The 23833-nt window shown below is 34.3% G+C and overlaps 4 protein-coding genes across 5 annotated transcripts; 2 read left to right on the top strand and 2 right to left on the bottom strand.

Annotated features, from left to right (window-relative positions):
• Positions 1–6: 6 nt before the first annotated feature.
• LOC105207865 (calcineurin-binding protein cabin-1) lies at positions 7–14401 on the bottom strand. The gene is made up of 19 exons (XM_011177512.3): positions 14180–14401; positions 11915–13464; positions 11672–11833; positions 11408–11596; positions 11196–11339; positions 10941–11121; positions 10625–10749; positions 10333–10525; positions 10099–10252; positions 9873–10020; positions 9026–9802; positions 8585–8960; positions 7591–8469; positions 7235–7511; positions 6850–7103; positions 4532–4695; positions 4107–4377; positions 3214–3342; positions 7–3119 (listed from the first exon to the last, which is right to left on the bottom strand). Exons 1-19 carry the CDS (start codon positions 14261–14263, stop codon positions 1299–1301), a joined length of 7878 nt encoding a protein of 2625 aa, XP_011175814.1. The 5' UTR covers positions 14264–14401; the 3' UTR covers positions 7–1298.
• LOC105207864 (probable uridine nucleosidase 2) lies at positions 4241–6848 on the top strand. Of its 2 annotated transcripts, none has more exons than XM_011177511.3 (6): positions 4241–4366; positions 4847–4932; positions 5120–5300; positions 5842–6013; positions 6142–6380; positions 6458–6848. In XM_011177511.3, the coding sequence occupies exons 2-6, from the start codon at positions 4871–4873 to the stop codon at positions 6761–6763; spliced, it is 960 nt and encodes a 319-aa protein (XP_011175813.1). In that variant the 5' UTR covers positions 4241–4366; positions 4847–4870; the 3' UTR covers positions 6764–6848. The 2 variants fall into 2 exon arrangements, with proteins under 2 accessions (XP_011175813.1, XP_025988943.1); XM_026133158.2 differs by having other exon boundaries at positions 5117–5300.
• A 438-nt stretch (positions 14402–14839) lies between the features above and the next one.
• LOC105207863 lies at positions 14840–17342 on the top strand. Its single transcript, XM_011177509.3, has 4 exons — positions 14840–15045; positions 16622–16801; positions 16904–16989; positions 17072–17342. The coding sequence occupies exons 2-4, from the start codon at positions 16654–16656 to the stop codon at positions 17183–17185; spliced, it is 348 nt and encodes a 115-aa protein (XP_011175811.1). The 5' UTR covers positions 14840–15045; positions 16622–16653; the 3' UTR covers positions 17186–17342.
• On the bottom strand, positions 16353–23778 carry LOC105207862 (nuclear pore complex protein Nup160 homolog). The gene is made up of 14 exons (XM_011177508.3): positions 23552–23778; positions 22137–22450; positions 21942–22059; positions 21334–21863; positions 20456–21256; positions 19943–20373; positions 19615–19836; positions 18820–19502; positions 18370–18723; positions 18079–18261; positions 17824–17990; positions 17522–17752; positions 17338–17441; positions 16353–16720 (listed from the first exon to the last, which is right to left on the bottom strand). The coding sequence occupies exons 1-13, from the start codon at positions 23634–23636 to the stop codon at positions 17340–17342; spliced, it is 4221 nt and encodes a 1406-aa protein (XP_011175810.2). The 5' UTR covers positions 23637–23778; the 3' UTR covers positions 16353–16720; positions 17338–17339.
• Positions 23779–23833: the final 55 nt, after the last annotated feature.

The following is a 23833-nucleotide window of genomic DNA, read 5'->3' as shown; positions in this document are numbered from 1 at the left end:
AACTGATAGTGTTTCAAATATCCTTTTAATATCAGAGGTAAGTTACACACAAATTGTTTTTAGAAAACGCTCAAGTTTACTGAAGCTAATTACAGTAGACCATTGTTCAGGTAGAAAAAAGTGTCATTATCAAGTACGTATTGTACAAAAATAATTTTTTTAGAAATGCCTTAGTAGAATTAGTGAAGAAGTAATGCGTTATTTCATTTGTGCTAGTGAACATAATAAATTAATTACTAATTATTTGTGACTTATGATTAATGAAAGGTACGTATATAATTGAAACTTCATAATTAATGTAAAATTTTTTGTAGGTTAATTATCTAAATTTGATAAGTTTAATAATATTAGAAAATGTTTCATTCTCTTTCTCTACACCTCTCTAAAAATTAAAAAATAATTATAAAAAAAGGATAATCAACTTCAATATGTAAATTTAAATTTTTTAGAATCTTTATATCTTCCAATTTAAAAAAATTGGTAAATATAATTTGGTAGATAAATTAAATACGACTAATTAAAGCATTAACAATTAGTAAAAAAATTATCTTTGCAACTAAAAAATTCATAGTAAAGAAATATGACACTCATGTATACAAAAGTTAAAGGTATTTTTGTTATAAATAATCTTATGATTTCTTATTAATCCTCAGCTGACACACTATATTGGATTCAATATTTTGCCATACACGAGTATACGTCATCCGACCAGTTTCAATTACGTATATTTCGGTAGATAATACATAGAATTTGAATAATTTTTTAAAATTGGCACATCAGAAGGTCAAGGAAAAGACTACATAAATACAAAAATCGAAGTTGAATATATTCAGAAAAGAAGAAGCGAACGATTTATGAATGCCAGACAGTATTGTAAACAGTCCGGGGGAGACGACATTTAGTGTGTCAGCTAAGGATTAATATAAAAAAAAAACAAGTTTAATATATTACATAAATTAATTCATTGCATTGAAATTCAGTAGATAATTTTACACGCAATTACTTTTTGCAATTTAATTAAATAATCCGAAACCGAGTTTATACGAAATAGATATACAACATGATGTAACTAATGTGGCATGATAAGTGGCAACACCTATGTGTAAAAGTGTTACTTTATACTGAAATACTATTGTTATTAGACAAATAACATAATTTATCCAATGCAAGGAATAATTGAACGATAGAAGTAGATCATGAAACAGACTTTGCATGTTTTCCTTGAAAGAAAAGAAAAAAAAAACATTACAAAACAACAATTGCACAATAAGTGCACGTCCGTGCACGGTTTGAATGACTTAATCATCCAATGTTATAATTTCGACATTATCAGCTAGAGGCTTATCTTGTGTCTTTTTGCTCGAAACATTAGTAGTTTTTCCTCTGGTTATATCGTACATGGGCATACAGTCGGCGGTCGTAGACGGCCTCATAGTCTCTGGGATTTTCGGTGGACCTAGGTTCATGGAAGATGCGAGAGTTTTCGCAAAGTCCAAGTTAGGCTTCAACGGCGCCTTCTGTTGGGGTATTATTTCCAGATGAGAGTGCTGTTGTAATTGCGACAGCATTGAGAGTGCTTCGACCGAACTGCCTGAAGAGAACGAAGCCGGTAACGCACTTGGCACCTCCATCGCTGATGTTGCAGGCTGTTTTGGCTTGCTGACAGATTTCTTGTAACTGTGATATTTAGCGGCTGCGCCTGCGGCTGCGGATTTGATACCACCACCGGGCTGCGAACTGACAGGACTTACCGAGATGCCACTCAATTCCGGAGGTATAAAAGGTGATTGCGACATCGTGGCGGAACCTGCCGATGGCATTGCATTTAGTAAGTTTGGAAAATTGCCAGACATCGGCACTGTCATCGCCGCCGTTTTAACCGTCGACTTCGCTTTCCTCACGGGCTGATTCTGCACATTTGTTTGCGTCGTGTAAGATCGTTGAGAGTTCTTCTTCGACAATAATTTGTGCTGCAACGATGTACCGGAACGTGACACGTTCGGTAAGTTCATGGGCAACGTCGGCTGCTGTTTCATAATACTAGGTGCGTTCATGGATGTATGGGCGATATGTGATATAGTCGCGGCCGGATTCGTCGTTACGGTACTTCCACTGTTCTTCAAAGGAGAATGAGACAATGATGGGTTGTGCGCGGGCTGCGGTTCGGTCAACGATTTCGAAACCCGTATTTGTGGTGCGCCCATCTGTTTCGGCGGGCTATTTTTCACTTGCTGAATAATGGATGGTTTGAGCAAAGATACTTGCGCCGTCGCGGTGGACGAGTGTAAAACCGGTTTCGTTGGTGATATTTGAAGTGATTTAGGAATATGGACGGGTAATACCGGCTCAGTCTGCGAGCTCGGCTGCTTGACGGGTTGCTTTGTTTTTTGAAGAGGTTGTTGATTTATCGGGGTAGTAACTGGCGTTATAGATATGTTAGGTCGATCTTTGGTTATTGACATAGTGCTCGTTGTGCTCGTCTTGGCCATCGCCTGATGGTACATGGGTGTCGGTCGCGAAGTTGATGCTGTAGAATTGCTCAAGCTTAATAATTGTTGCACGGACGCTGTCATAGGGTCTAGAGGACTTTTTAGATTATTTAAATTAGTGATATTACTCGAAGTATTGATATTAGAGCTGGATGTACTCATTGTCGAAACGTTACTGATGCTGCTTATAGTGGTACCAGGAGTAACCTTGTTTAAACCACTAGCAAGATTAGTCAATGACGACAGGTTATTCTGATACTGTCTAAGTATGTCTTGATAACTTCCTACTTGATTCAAGTAAGTCATAGCTGTTAGAGGATCCATCATATTGCCACTTAGCCCACTGGCTAGAATAGCCGATAACATGTTTGCATCAACTAATGGATTTATAAAATATGGATTTATCATAGAACGATTCGGTCCGGACGCACTCATGTAATTCGTAAAGTTACTCTTGGAAGTAAACTGGCCCATCACGTTGCCACTTTGTTGCACCGCATTTTGCAAGTATTTGTTAACATTAGGTGGACGTCCTCTCGGACGTCCGGTAGTTGCCAGATTTCTATGCGGTTTGCGATTCTGCAACGTTTGCAGGGTCGTCGAGTTTATTGGCACTTGTGGCATGGGAGTCTGTAAAATCAAAAATATTAAATTGATAATAGTTTAAATTGTAATAATAGGTTGAATTTTACACAAATGAGGCGACGATGATGCTTTTATTTACCGAGATAGTCGAAGTGATTTGAGGTGGCACATGAGAGCTATTACTGTTGTTAATGGATGCGAGTTTGTTTGCTTGTATTTGACGTTGGCAACACTTAATAGCGATGTCTAAGACGTTTCCTTCCAAATTCTATAAAGCAATAAAAGTACAATTAATACTTGAAATGATCGCGACCATTATCTAGTAATTGTTATAAATATAATTAAAAAATGATAATTTATAATATAGGATAGTAACTAGTTAAAAATTAAATAATAAAGTTAAAAAATTAATAAGTTTTAATTCAATTAATTTTAAAAGACTGTTAATTTTAACGAGTTACTTTTAAAACACAAAACTTTAACTTATTAACTTTTAAATTAAAAATTTACCCGTGTAAAAAAAACATTCCCACAAAAACAATATTTTATATCAAAATTAATATAATATAATTTTTAATGTTGTAAAGTAACATTCTATTATATACTGTAACATAAGTAAAAAATAACAGTTTATAACAAATATACACAAGCTATTCATACAAATAATATTCTAACAAATGCGTTTTAAAAAAGACATTTTTTATAACGTGACCTGTGATAACAGAATTTTATTATCAATAAACACCTTTTATTTTATTTAAAAATACTTAGCTACCTTTTGCATATTATTGCAACGCTAAACTTATTATAAAGCAGTTGTGCAAATATACAAAAAAAAAAAAAAAAAGATTAACAACTGTTGAAGGAAAAAATAAAAGATAAGACACATAAAACTACACATATATATATGTATATACATAAAATTCTCTTTGGGAGCTATTTGTAAAATACATTCGCCTAGATAACATTAATTCCGATAGCGTAATTATTAATAATTATATAACAATATTTTTTAGGATTTACTATACTCACTTTGTTTCCTATATACATCTTGTACGTATCTGTCAATAGTGTCGCAAATGCTTGTATAGTCGATTCCTTGCCCTGCAAATGTTTCTGGACAAGCTGATAAATTTCGTATACGTCAAGTAATACTTGTGTTCTAGCGTCCGTTCTAATGAGGTGAACACTATCAATTGTGCTTGCCGAGCCCATTGCCTGAACTCTATTCCTAAGCGACTGTTGACAAAGTGTCAGAGCTTGTCGGGATAATTGTTCTCTCTCAGAATCACGTAAGTATTTCCTAGGTGCAGAAAAAGATTATATTACAATAAGATTATATCATGTAAAAAACTTACGCGTTATTTGCATTATTCATCTATTGTTATTGCTATTTTGTCATATTGCACCATTAGCAGACAAGTGAATAATAACATTCTAAATTTAATTAAATTTACTTGTCTGAATCTGGTATCTTTCCGAGCTGTATGCACAGTTGCATTAACATTCGGCTATCGTTGCTTTCTTTTAACACCTGCATGAGTAACGTCACGCATTTCGACATATGCGAAGCAAAACTTCCTGGTCTGTCAATTTCATTAACTGGAATGTGCCATACCCCCTGTAAAACAAATATTATTTTTAAAGAATATTCATGTACGTCATATCAGCAATATGACGTACATGAAAAGAAAATCATTTGCTTCAATAACTTCACATATTAATTTCATATGATTGATCTACTGCTTTAATCTCGTATATTGTAATTGCAGGTTTTAATAGGTAATTAAAGAAAAATGGCTATTTGTACCGTGTTTAAAATTATAATTATGCTGCATCTACTTTGTTTTGCTATGAGGTAAATAAATAATTATGATTTTTTAAAATAACAATTTTGATGATAATTTTGATTTTTTTAATAATTTATCGCAAATAATAAAATAAAAAGATTTTCCATAAAATTTTTAATAATATTTTGAGTGTAATAAAATAATATAGAAATATAAAGTTACATTTGCCAAATAATAAAAACATTTTAATAGTAGAAAGAACACAAGAAAAATAGTAATAGATACGGATCCTGGAGGAGATGATGCTCTAGCACTAATGCTGGCTCTCAAATATGAGGATGTTGATATTCAAGGCATAACTGTCACATATGGTAATACGAATTTAGAAAATGTAAAAAGAAACTTATTAAAAATTTTAACAATCGCTGAAAGAACAGTAAGTATTTAACGGTTAAATATTTTAAACATATACAAGGTATCTGAGATCATACATTTCTTATAAAATGAATGAAATATGATACTTTTTATTGCAGATTCAGATTACATAAAAATAAATAAATAAATAATTTTTATCTCGAACATATTTTGTATTTAAAATGTCTTTATTAACCTTTTATTTATTTGTACATACATTGTACTTTCAAGATTATTTTAAGATTAAAGAAGGCACGTTTAGAAAAAAACGTTTCAGAGAAAAATTTATTTTTTGCATGTAATCCGAATCTACAATAGTACCATATTACATTTAAAACATATCTGGGCTACATAGTACATTTTCGGCCAGAATTGGAAATTCAGAATATCATCATTCGTAGAGTGTGCACAATATATAAATTTTTCTGATAAAAACCACTCTTTCTTCTTTATTTTAAAAATTATTCCAGATATTCTGTATATCCATTTCTTTCACACTTTATAATATTTAAAGATCTTGATTGACTAATATATGTAATCAATATTTTTTCAAAACTTGGCAGATCCCTGTATATGTTGGAAGCTGCAAACCATTAATAAACGATTATAAACCTGATTATTATTTTGGCTGTGATGGATTTGGAGATTTTAATTTTACTGAAAATATAACTGCAAAAATCGATACATCAAAACCTGCTGCTGTATTTCTTGTAGATTTAGTAAAACAAAATCCAGGTATAATTAAAAGCGAGGCACTATCATGTCTTTTGATAATACTTTTATTTAAAAAATTGCGCATAACATTAGTTTTATGAGATTTCTGTTAATTTATTATGTTTTAAATATCTGTTTTATTTTTATAGGTAAAATAACTGTAATCACTCTTGGACCTCTAACAACGATTGCTACAGCAATTGCGTTGGAACCCAAGTTCCTGCATTTAACAAAGCAACATATTATAATGGGAGGAAGTCTTGATAGCAATAAGATTGAATTTAATTTTAAGCAAGATCCAGAAAGTAATTGGATTGCGTTAAACAACACCGATAAACCTAGTATTATAGTTCCGATAGATACAGTACAGTCTCATGCTTTTTCAAAAGTAATGTCATAATATTTACATCTATAAGCACTTGAGTATTGTATTGATCCTTAAATAATGTAACTTTATTTAAACAGGATGAGCGTAAAAACCTTTTCAATGGTTTGAATAAATCTATCGCAAATTTTTTGCACAATGCTGAAAGAAAGGCCTTGGAACAATCAGATATGTGGCAGCCAGCAGACAGTATCGCCGTGGCAATTGCTTTGCATCCAAAAATAATAATGCGATCTTTTGACACTAACTTAATTCCAGTACTTACTGGAGATGCAAGAGGTTCACTTGTAACAGATTCTAATAGCCAGATACATAATGCAAGAGTTATAGAATACTTTGATAAAGCAAGATTTAAACGTTTACTATTAAAATATCTTTCTAAATGATTCAAATTGAAGGATTATTATGAATAAATCATTAATTTTCTATTAGTATATCAAATATATATCATGCAATTATAAAGAATACTTACGTTAAAAAAATTGGTACTCCTTCTTTCCGCAAAAAGCCCTTGAAAAGTTTGTCCGGGATAAAACTGACAAGTATATGTTCCTAATAAAAGATCCTTACATTTCACGGTATCCTTCGCCTTTTTGTTATTAAAGAAAAAGTGCGAAAGTCTATAAAACGACTTGTGATGTTCTGCGAACCTCAGTATACACTGTTCCAAACCAGCTAAGCAATACGCAATCAATGTCGCTACTTCTTCCTCTGGCATCTGTTCCTCTAGAATTTAAAATATAAATGTCAAACGCAAATTATAGTAATTTTTGTACGCTAATAAAATGTACTATATACTTGTAAATTATAAGAATTAGTTACTTCTCTAATAATTAAATAGCAGCTGTATACTTTACCATCTTCCACATTATCAGAATCTTTTTTCTTCTTGTCCGTGTCACTATCGACCGATTCACTATCGCTATCGCTAGAACTATCACTGTCAGAACTATCGTCACTACTGCTAGATTCCTCGCTACTACTAGAGCTTGAATTATTAGTCTCTGTAGTTGTAGTTGTGGTTTGCGTAGTCGTGGTGCTTTCTTGAGAACCTCTCCTACTCAAAGTTATTTCTTCATTCGCATTGGCTTGCGTTTTCCTTCTCTCTTCTATTTTATCTTTATTTTCTTTCTCCTAAAATTATTTGCATATTTCAATTAATGTAAAAAATTTATATATTAACAAAGCATTTAAAAATATTATGCAGACTTACAGTAGATTGCAAGTCCTCATTTTGCAACCATTTACCATCAAATCTTCTGGTATCCTCGTCATCCGCCGAAGATTGCTGAGTCTCCTGACTAATTTCCATTGCCTGTTTCATGAGAGCGTCCATTAAATCCTGTACATCTTCGGTCTTTCGTTCAGAATCGACCGCTAACATGTTCGCCGAACTTTTTTTATTCTCTTCGATTTTTGCCAGAGATCTTGTTTTATCCATACTTTTGTTCTCCAGCTTCTTTTTTTGCAATTTCGACTCATTGCTTTCATCGCTAGATATAATCATTATGTCATCGCCACTCGTTTTGTCCTTTTGTGACACCGTATCACAAACTTTAGTAATTAAATCATCTATTAAGGCTACAACGTCTTGCATTAATTGTAAATGCGAAACACTACTTAATTTCATTCTTTTTGTATTATCATGGGATAGTTCGTCGGGAAATCTCTTACGACTTTCAGACTTTCCCGATTCTGTAGACTTAATATCAGAAATTTTGTTTGACTTATCTACGATTTCTATTTCTTCAATACTATTTGAGCGTTGGTATACTGCTATATTTTTATCCGTATTTACTGTACTGTCCAGTTCTTTCATATTTTTCTCATCCACGTTTTCGTCTTTTTTCTTCTCATTAAGTTTAGACTGATACTTCATGAAGGGCCCCTCGGAACAGTTTTTAAGATGCCAATGGAATAACTGGCCCAATGATTTCTTCAATGGCTTTCCCTCATGCTGTTCTAAATATTTCAGTATACTGGCATGGATGCGATAATGAACTTCTAAGGCCTCTATAGATAGATTTTGCGGGCTTTTGTGGCTTATTCTACGTGGATATTGAGCGTTATTCTCATATAATAATTCACTAGCCTAAAATTAGATAATAGTAAGACATTATTCAGTACTAAATATTAAGAAAAAAGAAAGAAAAAGAGGATATCATAGAAGATATAATAGAATAAGATATAATAAATAAAATAATAACCTTTGCGTAATGTTCCAAGAATATAGGAGGATCTTGATTTTTCTTTTCTGCGACTTTACCAAGCATATATTGATAAAGCCATCTTTCATCATGCTGTATGGATGGTTCTTCAATAATCAGGCATATCCGATTAGCAGATTCAAAACACTGATCCGCAATCTCTAACATTTCTTCCTTTCTAGTTTCTAAAATTTCAAATCTCTCCATACTCAATGTATCCGTTTCTTGTTTGAGCAATCGCGAACAAAACGAATGAACCATGTAAACAAAATTCCCGTACTCTGTCCAAATTACGGAATGACCAGGTGACAGCTCGATGGCATGTTGATAACTCGACTGTGCTATCTTTGCCTTATTGAGAAACTTATCCTTTCCTCTAACAATAGTAAAGTAGTACATAATACATGTAAAGAAATGAAATTTAGAAAACAACATACTTACATAGGTCTGTAACTGTTTAACCAGTTTTCTATTATGCTGCCTGTCGCCATAGCTAAACCCGCCCACGAATTTAATCCTTTTGGATACAAGCATAAATCTAATAAATAATATCGGCACGCGTGTTCCCATTTATTGTTCTTGAAATAAAAATCACCCAACAAGTAGTAAATAGTGGATATCGAGTGCGGCAAAGGTTTTATTACGCTCGGCATCTTATCTCTCGCACCGATTATGTACGCCGTCATTTCGTCCACTATTTCATTTGGATCGCTTTCCTTCGGAACTAATTTGATTATTTTTTTGAACAGTATCTCCGTGTCCATGCTAATAGAAAGAATTTTGGGGGATTGAAAATTCGGCAGCTCTTTTGGTTTATAAAAATCAAACAGCAGCTGAGCCCCCTCCCAAGTTAAGTCCATCTGTGGTACTCCGTGATCCTGAAGATGCTTTGGTCGCGTTTTATTTACCCTATTCGGATGACCGTACAGGCAAAAGAATATCTGCTCCAAATATTTTGTGAGCCTGTTTTTGATAGAAACGTACAGAGGAGTGTCGAGTTGCGGTATAATAAGATTCATAATAAAAAACAGAAGTTTTGCTTCGTTGAAACAACACCACGAATGTCTACCGATAAACTCGTGAGCGGTGAATAAAATCATAATAGATGGTGGAATACCATCGTCCTCATCTATACCGTCATCCGATTCGGAATTATGAGAACTGTGAGATTTATTTTTGTAATGGGACTCAACCTTTGCTCTCTCCTTATCTTCTTGGCTATTAATAAGTCAATTTTATATAATATATATCATAACGATACTGCATATGCATTATTTGATAAACTTACTATTGCAAAATGTAATGTAACAAAATCCAAGGTAGAACAGTTTCTAATGGCATCTCTACAGCATTTTCTGGTACATCCAATTGATGACAAACAATGTGAACTAAATTTTGCACCAATCTTGATAGACGAGTCTCTGATAAATATTTTACTAGAATTATGGTAAATTAAGACATTAGTGTGATATTATATATATTGCAGCAATGTCATTAATAATAAGATTTATTACCAGTGAATACACTGGCTTCAGTCGTACAAGATTCCAACTTCTCAAGTGCCGTTACAACAGAACTCGTCCACTTTTTCTGTTCAGTTTCGTCAGACGAGTTCAAGTAATTTTGCCACGATTCATTCAGACAAGCTTCCGCCCAGACGTAACATTCCTGAAGTATTCGATATTATTGAAAATTTTGCGTTTTTTTTTTTTTTTGTTTACATTATATGTATATAATTATATTATTACCTCGTATTGTTTAAGTTGCCACAAGCTGTCAAGTAACATGTTCAATTGTCGAACTCTGTCGACGATATTTTCATTAGTTCCCAACAATTTGTGTCTCTGTTTGGCAAATTTAAAAGTATCCTGCAATATGCAAGACAATTCTGCATATTTTTTTTCCTCATATAGATGTTGAATTTCGCCTAATTTTTGACCTCTGCATTATAAAAAATTAAATTATAATATCCGCTTCAATATACATATACATATAGTATCTTGGCAGGTATAATCGTATATGTTAATACAGAAAAAATACCTCTGGATTGATGTAAGCTTCTTCTTAACAAGTTTTGTACTGATTTGAGAATTATTCTTACAATTTAAAAGCATGATACATGGATTTAGATTCTTGCTTTCCATTTCATGCAAACGGTTTAGCAACTGAAAAAAAAAACAATAATTGATAAATACAGACTCTTTGTAACAAATATAGATGAAAACAAAATTTGACCTATAAGAATCGGCACAAGATATTAGTGTGCACATAAAATTTATTAGATATGATAATAAAAAATACATCTCTATATGATTAGCAATGATAATTATTAAACTTCAATTTTAAACTTTCTTACCAGTTCTAATGTTTCTATGACTACATCGATATCACCTTGGCACAGAAAAATATTACTTTTAAGCCATAGAATTCTCAATAATGTGTATAAATTTTCTTCACTTAAAAGATCCTGTCTAACACTTGCAAATATTATGTGTCCCAATTCTTCCGCTGGCATTCCAGTACCAAGTTTATCTAATCTGCAATAACAATTTTTATTTATGTAAGAAACTCTGTTTTTTTTTAATAATACAAAAAATTATTAGGATCTTACGTTGGACTCGGCAAGGTATCCGGTTTATTATTTAACCATCTGTCTGTATGAAGCTCACCAAACAATAATGTCGTTTCGGTATCCAGTTTGAGAACTTTGTCATTAATGTCTTCATCAAATGGCGATAAATGTGGAATATGTTGTCTGAAAAAAATTTTTTATTCAAATTTCTCGCTTTTAACAATATGAAAAATTAATTCTTGTGAACCTACCTCATAAAGCTGTATGCTTGTAAATAGATATCCGGCATTCCTTTCGGCCATTCTTGATTCCATTTAGTACATAAAAATTCGGCAAATTTCGCGATAATTATCATTAAATTGCTTTTACTGCTGTGCTGATTTATAAAGGCGTCCACGTCGGTAGTTTCCACTTCTGATCCAAAGTATTTCCGTGGTTGACTGCGCAAATAAAAAATCAGATTAATAACATAATAAAATCATTACACCAATAAAAATTAAATTATAGGCATATACCTTGTGTCAGGACTTGGCGATTTGGAACTTTCCGAACTTTTGAGCGTTTCCATGTTCTTATTTCTCTCCTGATTCGCAAATAATTGATACATATCCATAGTGTCCATAGAATCGTCAAGATTTTTGTTTGAGTCGTCTTTCGTCAATTTTACCGTGTCGGGTCTGTAAAAAAGATCGATTAAATAAAATCGTATTTTAAGTTTTTAAATTAACTACATATATGTAATTATTTAATATACATACAACAAAGTGTTAGGGAACAATCTTCTAAGTGTTTCTTCTAACTGGACGTCGTCTCTCTCCGCTTCTCTTCTGTTCGAGCCTCTCACTCTCGCGGATCGTCTCATGCTGCTGCAGCTCCAGGCCCATTGTTGCAAAAAGCACAATGCACTCCTGCGTCTTTTCTTCACCTTCTGTCCCTCCTCCTTTCCATCAGCTTTCTCGGAATTGGTTTTAGCGTCTGCTTTACACATAGCGTCGCTTGCTTTTTCAGCGCCTTTCTCAGAAGCCTTATCACTAGATTTATCACTTTCCTTGTCGCTCGATTTTTCATTGGGTACTCCATTATCCATACTGAAAATATCATCTGCGACTTTGTCACTCTCCAATTTGTCAATATTCGCATCTGTTTCGGAGTGCATTTGTTCCTCCGATTCCATGTTTTTCGTTTCAGTTTGTTCCTCACATTGCAAACCATCTATATCAGACATTCTCAATGGATCATCCTCCTCGACTATTTGCACGTCGCTTGAGCAAGACTTTTTATCATCTTCAATTTCAATTTCCATTGTCGTGTCTGCATTAAAAACTTGATTATCGTCCAACATCTCGCAATCTATCGTTTCGACCTTAATAGATTTGTTGATATCACTCTCTCCATTCGTAATCGAGTCAGTTTGCTGATCCACTTCCATTATATTTACATTACTTTTTACAGATTCCCCTTCATTACCCGCTGTACTCTTATCGTCAGGTTTCTGAATCGATAACACAATTTTACTAACAAAGTTCAAATTATTTTCAGTAATATATCTGTGCATGTCTACTAGACTTTCTCCGAGAGCCAACCATGTGCAGCTCGTTAAGGGCACTCTTAAAGTCAATTCTGGCAACGGTTTCGGCGTAAATTCTGCTTTACAAACCTCCGCCCATTTCCTCGAAACTTCCTTCGCCTCCGCTAATAATTTGTCACCCAATACGTGATCAAACTCGGTATCCAAAGGTGGATCTAATTGCCAATCGCTATTGTACAATTTGTAACATTCTTCCATACATGGAATATCTTTGAATATCCTATCACGGAAAGCCAGACCCTTTACATAATTAGGATCCCTTTCCAACGCTATGGAAATATATAACAGACAGTTCATATAATCAGGAACGGCGTATAAGGCAGTAATTAGGTTGTCCAAGCATGGCCAATGATTAAAATTACATCTCAGGCCCTGTTTGAATGACGAGCAAGCAAGCTCCAGATTGGAAGTCTTCATAGCTAATGTGCCGATTCTGTACCACAGCGTCACGTCTGAATCGTCCAGGTTCGCGGCCTCACAATAATTCTCCACAGCGTCCTTGTAATTCTCGCAAGCCGTCTGAATGGCGCCGATGTTTTTGAAGCAAGAATACTTCAAAGACAACATTGGCCTGGACCTGCCATCTGGCACTTCGGGTTTCTCCACTTCGTCCAACAGCTCGGTCTCTAGGAGATCCTTGAAGATAGCCAGCGCCTCCTCCTGTTTATTCTCTTTCAACAGCTCCAGGGCTTTATTGTATTCAGTCAGCGCAATTTGCTCCTGGAAAAAATTATTCCATATTTTATCACATGTATTAAGTATATGCTTTAAATTTGAAATTAAATAATTAACTCAAATTAAATCTTATCACTAAATTTACTTGTACATAATATAACTTATAAAGTATAATAATTTGGAGCAGGGTTTCTTTCAAACACTTGTATAGACTAAGATCCATTTTTTTTAAATAGCAAACATCTGTGACCCATCCAGCTTTAGAGAATATAAAAGATAAAGAAGGAGAAGTAAATTGATTATTTAATAATTCTTCTATTATAAAATTTTAATACCAGAATTAAAAAGGAAAAAAATTTGCAAAAGCCAAATTAAAATAACAAAATCATGTAGAGATATTGTAACAGAGAAGAATTTTGGAAGAACATAAACAGATGATTAGATAAAAAAATGTATAAATATAAAAAAATATTTAAAAAATAATAAAAAATTTAGAGTGTACTTCACTGGAGAATTGTATATGTAAGTACATTATATACACTTAACAGTGAAACGAGAAACGGAAACGCGGATCTTTGCACTCAATTGTTCAGCTCCTCAAATATTCGTTATGCAGGCAGAATAATGAATGTCAACAAAAAGACGCACTCTAACGCGTTAAGATGCTTTAGCGATACAAAGCGACGGAGAAGCATCGGAAAGTTCGTGCTTGCATACTTTTTTTAGGTTATACGTGATGTAAACAGACGACGTGTCCTACCTGCGCCTCCTTCGTGATCGTAGGTACATCCTCCTCTTCGCTCTCCTCGCTCGATTCCTCGTTGAGTGCCGATATCTTGATCATCCTGTCGATATTTCGTGCGGACCGCCGGCCAATGTACAAAATGTCAACAAAACAACCGGTTTTTCAGCACGCCGCCATATAGCTGCATGTAGCCGTCTAGTCTGGTCTAGTCCAAGTCGCGCATTCGCGATTGTAGATGATTGTAGATGAAATCGTCAGGAGCTGCGGCCGAAGACGAACCAGATTAGATATAACGATCAAGTGCATGCAAGATCGCAGTCTCCGTTCGCTCGATCACACTTTGTCCTTCTTTTCCTCTTTTCCTAACTCCGCGCGTGGTCCTGTCCTAGTGTCCTCCTCGCGAAGACGAAAAAAAAATCGCAACTGAAAGCAAGAATAGAAGATAAATTGGATTCCCGCCGAGTGCAGGAGAGTGCAGTCAGAACGAGCGTACCCTCTATAGCCGGAATCATGTGCGGCGATTGAAGTCGGAGTATCTCGTGTGCGGCGAGAGAGGCGCGATTGAACTTTTAACTTGTTTATCTCTCGTTCGTCGCTTTCCGTGCGTACAAATAAAAATGTTACGGTGCTCCAGCGATGTCAGTTCGAAGCCTTTTTCGCAGCAAACGTGCAATCGGTGGAGGGGATAACCACGGCACTCGCAGCAGCAGTGGTCGGAGCGCGCCAACCGCAGCATGCTGTTGACATCGCGTCAGTCCTGACTTTGTTCAGTTGTTCTCCGTCTTGTTTTCAGTTTGGAACGCGTATGTGCTCGGTGAGATGTTGCCTTGTGAGCAATGGTAATAATCGAAGAGCGTGCGAGAGGATGTACTTGCGCTGAGGTAAGCGCGTAATGCAATTGATGTATGCACAATTGCATCACTTATCACCAGCTTTGACGAGCAAGCGTTATCGGGGAGCCAGCAGACCGCATCAGATATCTCGAGGTCCGTTACAAAATAGTTGACAGTAGAAAAAAAAATTTATGGCGCATATAACGAGAGCGCACGCTTCATCTTTGGTCAGTTTACTCGAGAACGCACCCTCGAGAAATTGGCATCAACTGTATCCGCGATATGCTTGTTTTGTCAGTAGAACCTTTGGGCAACTTTGACCAAACTCTTAATTTAATCGGCGATCAGTTCAGCCGGCAGAATCGCTTAAAGTAAATTAACTGTAATCCATCCTTTTTTATTTAATCTTTTCTCTGAATGTGTCAAATTAATAATTAATTTTATGTATTGAAATTGTATGGATGTTGCTTGACAAGCTAATCGAAATTTGATCCAAGTCACCTCTATTTGTACCAGTATAGATTAACTTTAATTTCAGTTTACCTTCTTTTCCTATAATTCTAAGAATTAAGAAAAACAAAGAGCAAGTTAAACCAAAAATATATAAAGTTCATCTACAGTAGTAAATATGAATTGCTAATAGCAGAATTCAACCAGCATATATCATTTTATAAAAGAAATATAATTTCCCCTGCTGCTGGTTTGCAGTCAATGTTTTATAATTATACTAGTGTTTTATGGACAAAATTTTTAGATACTTTGCAAAATTTGATTTGGCTATTTCAAATCATGTATGAAATTCACTTGGCAATAAATTCGCATTAAGATATTTTCTTTTGAAAACTATCGTTAACAGCTCAATAAAATTACATGCACATAATTGCATTAGAAACATATAGAAATATAGAAGAATTTAAAATATGAGATATGCTTTCTGTTATAATATTTGATTAAATAATTATGAAAGTTTTCATCATATACATTATGACTACATAATGCTGCAACTTTTCTCAAAGTTACACAGTTGATTGTCTTGTGTCAATAATCTGTCAATAAATTTTACTTTCTATTTTAGACAAGTATGACAGGATTCAAATAAAAGTTGGAAGTAAAAACATCAGTTTATAAATATGTAGTTACATCATTGTTTTTAAAATTTGTGGTAAACAATAAAAAATTGTTTGATGTTCAAGTTTAATGTAAACATGGAAGAAATTATTACTTTGTATTATGTGTAATAATGTTATGCTATCAAAATGACGCAAATCAATAACAGTCTTTAATGAGAATGTTGTATACAATAAACATTGTTAGATTACAGAAGAGGTAAGGTTTCAGAAATTGCAATATACAAATAAGAAAACATAGGTACTTATAATTTCATTATAGTTCCTATTAATTAACTTTATTCTGTAGCTATTGAAGCTATAGAAATAATAATAATAAATACTGAGATGTATTCTAACAAGATGTGTAAAGTATATTACAATCCATTCTTGGCACTTTAAATCACCAGAAAACAAACTCCCTTATTACATAATGGAAAGCTTACTATTTAATAGATATAAAAAAAATCAAAATAACTTGAAAAATTATAAATGTTAACTTTTTTATACTGTTTCAGTTACTGCAGTAATAATATAAATTGACATAAGTATGTACATCGCAGGAGACCAGTTGAGAGATGATACACGAACCATAGATACAAAAAGTTTGCTTGATTCTGTAATTGCAAAATATAATAGTATTACAATCAAATCACCTTCTGTCTTTTATAATAGATTTAACCAAAATTGGCGCATAGGTGAGCATCCAATATAAAAATATAACAATGTATTAAAACATTTTTCATAAAATAAAATTTTTTAGTGCAAGAATTTGAAGTAATAATTATTTTTCTTTATAGAACCTGAAATGAGACCTTATTGGGCCGCATCCTTCTTGCTACCAGTTGGATCTATTTTTATTCTTGCAGTGGTTGTTTTGCTAATGGTAATGTTTATGAATTTATTGTAATTATCATTTTTTAAATTAATGTTCAATTAAAATTTGAAATTTTAAACCACAATTACAGGTACTGTTCAAACGATGTCCTCATACAGTAGCCGCGATTGTTACGGCAATGCTCACTATTATTATCATATTAACGACTATAGTGTCGCTTAATCATGATCCAGTTTATACTTAATACATTTATACCAAATAATTTTATATATTGACTATTATATCTTACATCCTTCTTCCATATACATATACATTGAATTAAGAATTCACAACTGATATATACAAGAATTTTTATGGCAATATTACATATATTGAATAAATAGATATGTTACTTACTACTAGGATTGTTCGTTCATCATTTTCATTTTAATCATGTCTTCCGAAACGCGTTCTACCGTCTCCAAGTATTTCTCTAACGTTGAATTTAATCTCTCGTAGCTCTAAAACATAAATCTCAGCATATACCACGAATTATGGGATTAATATAAATATACAACTTAAAAATATACATTTATTATACCTCTGTGTGAGCCGAGTCTTTACTCAAGTGCTGTAATTCATTCAACAGTACTTCTATGGTATTAAGCGGTAACCAAGTAGGCGGCGCGGTAACTACTAATGGCATTTTAAGACCAAAATGTTCTTGACCGCTACCTAATACCGCGTTAATGTAATCTACCGCCAAGTCACTAGCTTCCACTAATCGACCAGTATTTAGCATGAGACGAAGAAGCTCCGAGGCATTTCGCTTCTACAATATTTTTGAATATATTTTTTGAATGTAGACATAGTATATGAACTGATATAATCTCGAACACTTACCTTATACGATATTAATAACCATTGTGGCAGAAAGGCTCCATCCTGTAGTAATTTTTGTGCAACGGCCCTATGTAGCTCGCAGTTATCGCTGTTTTCGTGCTTCAATGTGAAGTACTCCAACAGTCTCCAAACGGTATTTGTAATAGTTGTATTAGATATTCCAATATCTGGAAAAAAAATATTTACTATTAACAGACCCTTGGAAAACATATATATTCTAAAGTAATAATTTATAAAAATTATAAAAATGCATACCAAATATATCATTCTGTATTAGCCAGTCCCAAGCATTTGGATCCTCGCGGTGGCTCAATTTGATACACTGAGAAGTCAAACTTTTCAGTACAGAGGCTTTACTGATTTTAAATTCATCGCACAAGTGCAGCGCCGTTGCATACAAACCAGTGCTACATAAAGTGACGATAAGATCAGATAGTTCTGAAAAATATAAATACACATATTTTCAAAATAATTTCAAAATTTAAATTATAATAAAACTTTTCATTTTCCTTGCAAGAATAAATTACATAATTAAAAGATTTTTACCAGTATGTGCAACTATATGCATTTCCGAATTCACTTTCGATATTTTTAATCTTGCATCTACTATATAATATTCCTTCTTGATGTCATTCAATTCGAGAACTTCGACTTGTTTTTTTATCTTGTAGTGCAACACCTCTCTTCCATCAACGCTTCTCTTCTTCTGTGGATTCGATGAGTTTACGTCATTAAAAATGTTTTGATCAATTACAGGCCTTACAATCCACCTGTACTTTTCGCTCACATGATGCAGAGCATTAATACACGCCAATAGACATTGCGCCTGTTTCGCTATAATCGGTGCGGAGTGAGGCTCTTGACTCAAACGCATAGCTTGTTCGTACATTATGGATGCGGCTGTAAAAATATAATAGAACGATATAGCAACGATACCCATATGTACATATATATACTTAACTATAGAAAAAATATATTTTAGAAAGAGAAACTCACCTTTCCGCATGTTTTGTTTATTGACATGGAAACTGTACAGAAAATTATAATAATTGTTTTCCATAAGATCGACACTTCTGGCTCTACCTTCCACTATTCTCTCGAGGTCGTCGTACATATCGACATAGGGAAAAGAAATTAAATCTATTAACAATTTTTTCTCGAATAACGTAACGACCAATTGCCGCAAGCAATCAACTCTGCGTACAGGATCTGGATTTACACTTAAACAATCGTAAGCCTCCTTATGATGACCCAGACTCAAATGTTGTGTGAATATTATGGAATGAAGCGTAGGCAAATTCAGATCGTCCGCGTCGGCAGTTGCTATGGCCGTTTCGGCAATCTCTATAATACAATCGGACGCATTGTGTTCCTCAAATAATTTGATAACTTTCAGATAATAATGAACTAGATCCTTGTTTCTTGACGTTACATTAGAATTGAGTAAGGCATCCACTAAAAACACGTCGGTCAATATCCCGTTGGAAGCACGAAGAAAGTGATCGCACGCTTTTTGCATCTCTCCCATTTCTAGTAAGGCAACCGCTAATATAAATTTTCTCGAAGCACTGTTCCACTCGCACCACGTGTTCAGAAGTCTCACGTATTCCTGAACAAGCAGGAATTGGCAACTGGAGAGTAACCATTCGGGAAAGATAAAATTTCCGGATATTGGCCATCTAATTGCATCGTTCAAGAAAATATTAAGAGATAATGAATTTTAACTTATTTGGACTTGACATAAAAAACTATTGATATAAAAATTGTGTTAAAATCGTTGCTAAAGGATACACAAGTTGCGCGATAAGCGTCACATGCGTCAGCATACTATAATGCCAAGGTATCAAAGTCGTTGGATCCATATTCGCTTGAGCCATCAGAATATGAGCATGTTTCGCACCACTGCTATGAATAAACAGCTCTAACAGCGAGAGAGATCGATGCTGTCTCTGTCCAACATTAATTCGCGAATCAGCAAGTTTAAGAGTTGAAAGACGCTGAGTGCTGGATTCACTGAAATGTGATAGCTTTTTTAATTTTTATATTGCTGTTTAGATATTGCATGATAATCTGAAATAAATTTATATTTTTTAACCAATATTAAAACAATAAGACTTACAGTAAAGATTGCGAAGGAGTATACGTCGCCGTCGATTCGCATATCCACGTGACGACATAATAAGCTTGAGTAAGTACAACGGTTCTTGGTGCCAACGACGATCTTATAGTATGCAAAGATCTGGAATTAAATATTTCGGGACGCAGTAATACAAGTTGTTGCAGCATCAATAAATCTCTGCAGATGGAAAATCTCAAGAGCGCTATCTGCGTTATGGTTTCTGCTACTGCGGAAATTCCTAGCTGACTGCCGAACAGATGACTGACGTTCAACAGGACTCTTGAAGTCTCGTGATCGTCTTCGAATTGCAGCCTATTCGGCTGCCCGAGATCGTACGTTAAAGCTTCCAGTAACATAGCCATGGCACCTGATATGTCTTTAACGTTACTCAATTTGTGACAAAGCTCCGATTGGAAATCAAAATCCGACAGCTGTTTTTAACAGTGCATGCGTTACATGGAGTGATTTTCAGCCTTTAAAGAAAAAAGAATAGAAATTAATTAAAATACTCACCGGATCGTCAGGTTCCAACATCAATTTTGATAACAAATCGTCGATTATGATATCTGGACTCCTTAGATGGTACAATTCTCTCTCGATTTCCGTTTTGGTCTCTTCAGATAGCTGTTCTCCCAACATGACCAATGCGGACATCAGAATAATTAGATCTTGGCACGTGTCTTCATCTTGCGATAAAACAGGCGTTGTTTTGAATCGAGAAATATAGGACTTATCATTGCAGAGAATCAAATGCTCCAAGGCTTCCATAGGTCTCAGAAGCGAAAACGAGGATTTCTTCAATAACACAACGCCATAAACGCTCGGCAGTAAAAGTAGACCTACGGGACGAGTACCATTGGCGTGATATTGAACGACGCACGAGTAGAATTTCGACCAGCATCGATTAGCGATCTCGAGATAATCCTCGTCCATAATCACATAATCCATCACTTCCGCCTGCATCTCGGCCTCCACGGCCATACACACTCTCTCTTTTAAAACGGCTGGTGAAAATGTCATTTCCGCTACTACATTCGATCTCCTATAGATGCTCAGAGCTTTCGTGATGTCCGTCAAAGAAAACTGTCCAGGGTGAAAAATATAATTAATGTATGCTTCCCTCGGATCCGTTCCAGGTTCAGTTATGATATAATCTCTGTCGCGTGCTTGCTCCAAGATCGTGGTTTCCCATTCAGGATTAATGCGGTGTGTTAACGGTAACTGTGCGTGCGTCACCGCCACCGCATCCATGTCCACAGTTCTCCACACTGCCCACAATCTAGTTGGTGTAAATGCAAAATCTACCAGGTGTTGCTGTGCAAAAATATAAATTTGTTACGTTTGTTTCATAGTAATAACATACGGAAAGATATATTAATTAAAGTACTCACATCCGGCGCATATAACGTACATAATCTCATAAACTTAAATATGCCGTTGTCCTGTACAGGTTTAAGAATGCTGAATTCGCATCCTGTGCCGAATTTTAAGAAAGTTCCAAGATACAATTCATTATCGTTTCCCAAAGCTTTCCTTAAGACGTGGCCTTGCGCACCTTGTGAAACCATACGATTTTCGGTTGCTGCATCTGTCACGGCTATACACTGCGTCTTGTTGCAAGACCATACACGTACATTGCCCTCGCGACATAGCGCAAACAGATACGTGTCGCTGCCGTAACTGTGTATAATAAGAGACATAGCTACGTGAGCTTCGGTATTACGACTTCTAAACGCAGTGGCTATGCCACTTAAGAACTTGGGCATTATAGAGTCTTGCTTCAGTTCGCTGGTATGCACAAAACCTGTGAGTGTGTCAAGCCTCAAGAGTAATATAGTGGCCGAACTATACGCGAGAGCGAACAATGCTTCTTCTTGCGGCAATGTAAGCCACGAAGCTGCTGCATGAGGCACTGGAGAATCTGAAAAACGCATTGTTAAGTGAGCGCCTAGTAAATTTATTATATTGTTATAAGTATTGTATAAGGCTATATTCTTACTCGTAGCTCCAGCGTTAGAAATAATATGAAATGTTTGAGGATCTCTGGCATTTTGTGCAGAGGCTTCGCTAAATATCGATTGTACACTAAGGTCAGTGTATGTGCCCAATAGGTTTTCCTTGAAAAAAATAATTGTTAATAACTCTTGGTAATAAAATAGACATCAAAGTTATTTGTAATAAAATTTGTGCATACTTGATTGTGGATCTTATCTGGATGAGAGAAGGAAAGCTTGTGAACACTGGAAACAGTGACAATCAAGATAACGACAGAGTTAACTGTCTCATGAATGGAAATTCCATCTAGAATCGGAGTGTCTGTAAATTTGTATCTCACACGACAGTTAGCAAGATTAATGTCCAAGCTATGTTCGACCAATTCAAGTATATCATGGTAAATGCGCCAATAAATGAAGCGATTACGAGTGAAATATTTAGAAGAATCCTTGTATGAATAGCCACCTGCCCTCTCTGGTACTTTTATATCTTGTAGTGTACTTTGGCTTCCACCTATAAAAATAAGATTTTTATTATCTGCACTTTGTTAATGGATAATAGTAGAATAATAGAATAGTAGAATAATTAATTATTAATTAATATAATAATGCAATAATAATTAATGAATAATATACTATTTTAATTTTAATTATATATTATTATTTTTAAATATTATATACTATAAATCTTATATAATTATATGTAACTAAATGTAAAATTGGATAGTTAAGTTAAAAAGTTTGTTTAACTTTTAACTTAATTCAGTTAATTTTAAAAAAGTTAATTTCAACTAGTTACTTTTAAAATATATAAACTTGAACTCATTAATTTTTTTCCCAGGTTACAAATTTATCTATGGAAAAGAAAGAAAGAAATTTCCATAAAACACCATTTCATGTAAACTTAATTTATAAATAAAATATTAAATTTATTTAATGATTCATATTGTAACTGTTTTGTTATTTAAAGTCTCTAATTTAAAAAAAAAATACAATGTAAAATTACATGTAAAAATTACACATAACATAATAAAACCCCGATAAAAAAAACTGATAAAGAACAATAGAGTCTATCACAAGAAACCTGATTCAAAACAATAGAATTCTATTTTCTTGTGATAGACTATCGTTCTCTATTGGTTTTTTATCAAAAAATGCTTTTCAAAACTTTTAACTTAACTTAGTTTTAACAAAACTTTTAATATAACTAAATTTTATAAGTTATTAACTTTAATTAAATTAAAAAAATATATATTATAATAACTTTCACCCTGATTAAATAATATATAATTTTTATATTATTTTAATTTTATCAAAATGCAACAAATTGACATACATGTTTGTACACATAAATTAGTCGCGTGTGTCACTTAATTTTCGGAGTTAAAAATCCAAAATTAATTTATGCAGAAATGAGTGAGACACACGGAGGTTAGACAAGTGCACAAAAACTGATACTTCGACTCGCGAATGCTACACAATACATTATTCCGCGAGTGTTGTGCTCGCGCGTTGTCGTGTACTATTCCCTGCGGCATTTTTGTGTGACGTCGGGAGCGAAATTTCATTTTGCCGGGCGGTCGAACCAAGCCACTGGAGGTTAGAACACGCTTACCTGTGTTCAGAGTGATTTCCTTCCATTTCTCTGGCAGAGTTTGATCCGGTACGACTTCGCGATACCCCAGTGGAAACTCTACCATATTCCGATACTTTTCAGGGAGACACTAAAACGAGTACGTCAACTTACATCACAGAAAAAACCGCCGTATATTTGAGCGGTTATCGAACGGTTTTTGGCGCTCGCCTCGTGTTCTATTCACAGAACATATATTAGGAGAAATTGGGAGAAATGAAAGCTCTGTATTTGACGCACAAAAAAGGCGAAACACTGCCATCT

Source organism: Solenopsis invicta, chromosome 3, assembly GCF_016802725.1.
Source record: "Solenopsis invicta isolate M01_SB chromosome 3, UNIL_Sinv_3.0, whole genome shotgun sequence".
Lineage (NCBI taxonomy): Eukaryota > Metazoa > Arthropoda > Insecta > Hymenoptera > Formicidae > Solenopsis > Solenopsis invicta.
The sequence above is the reverse complement of the archived record's forward strand: the minus strand, read 5'-3'. Positions and strand labels throughout refer to the sequence as shown.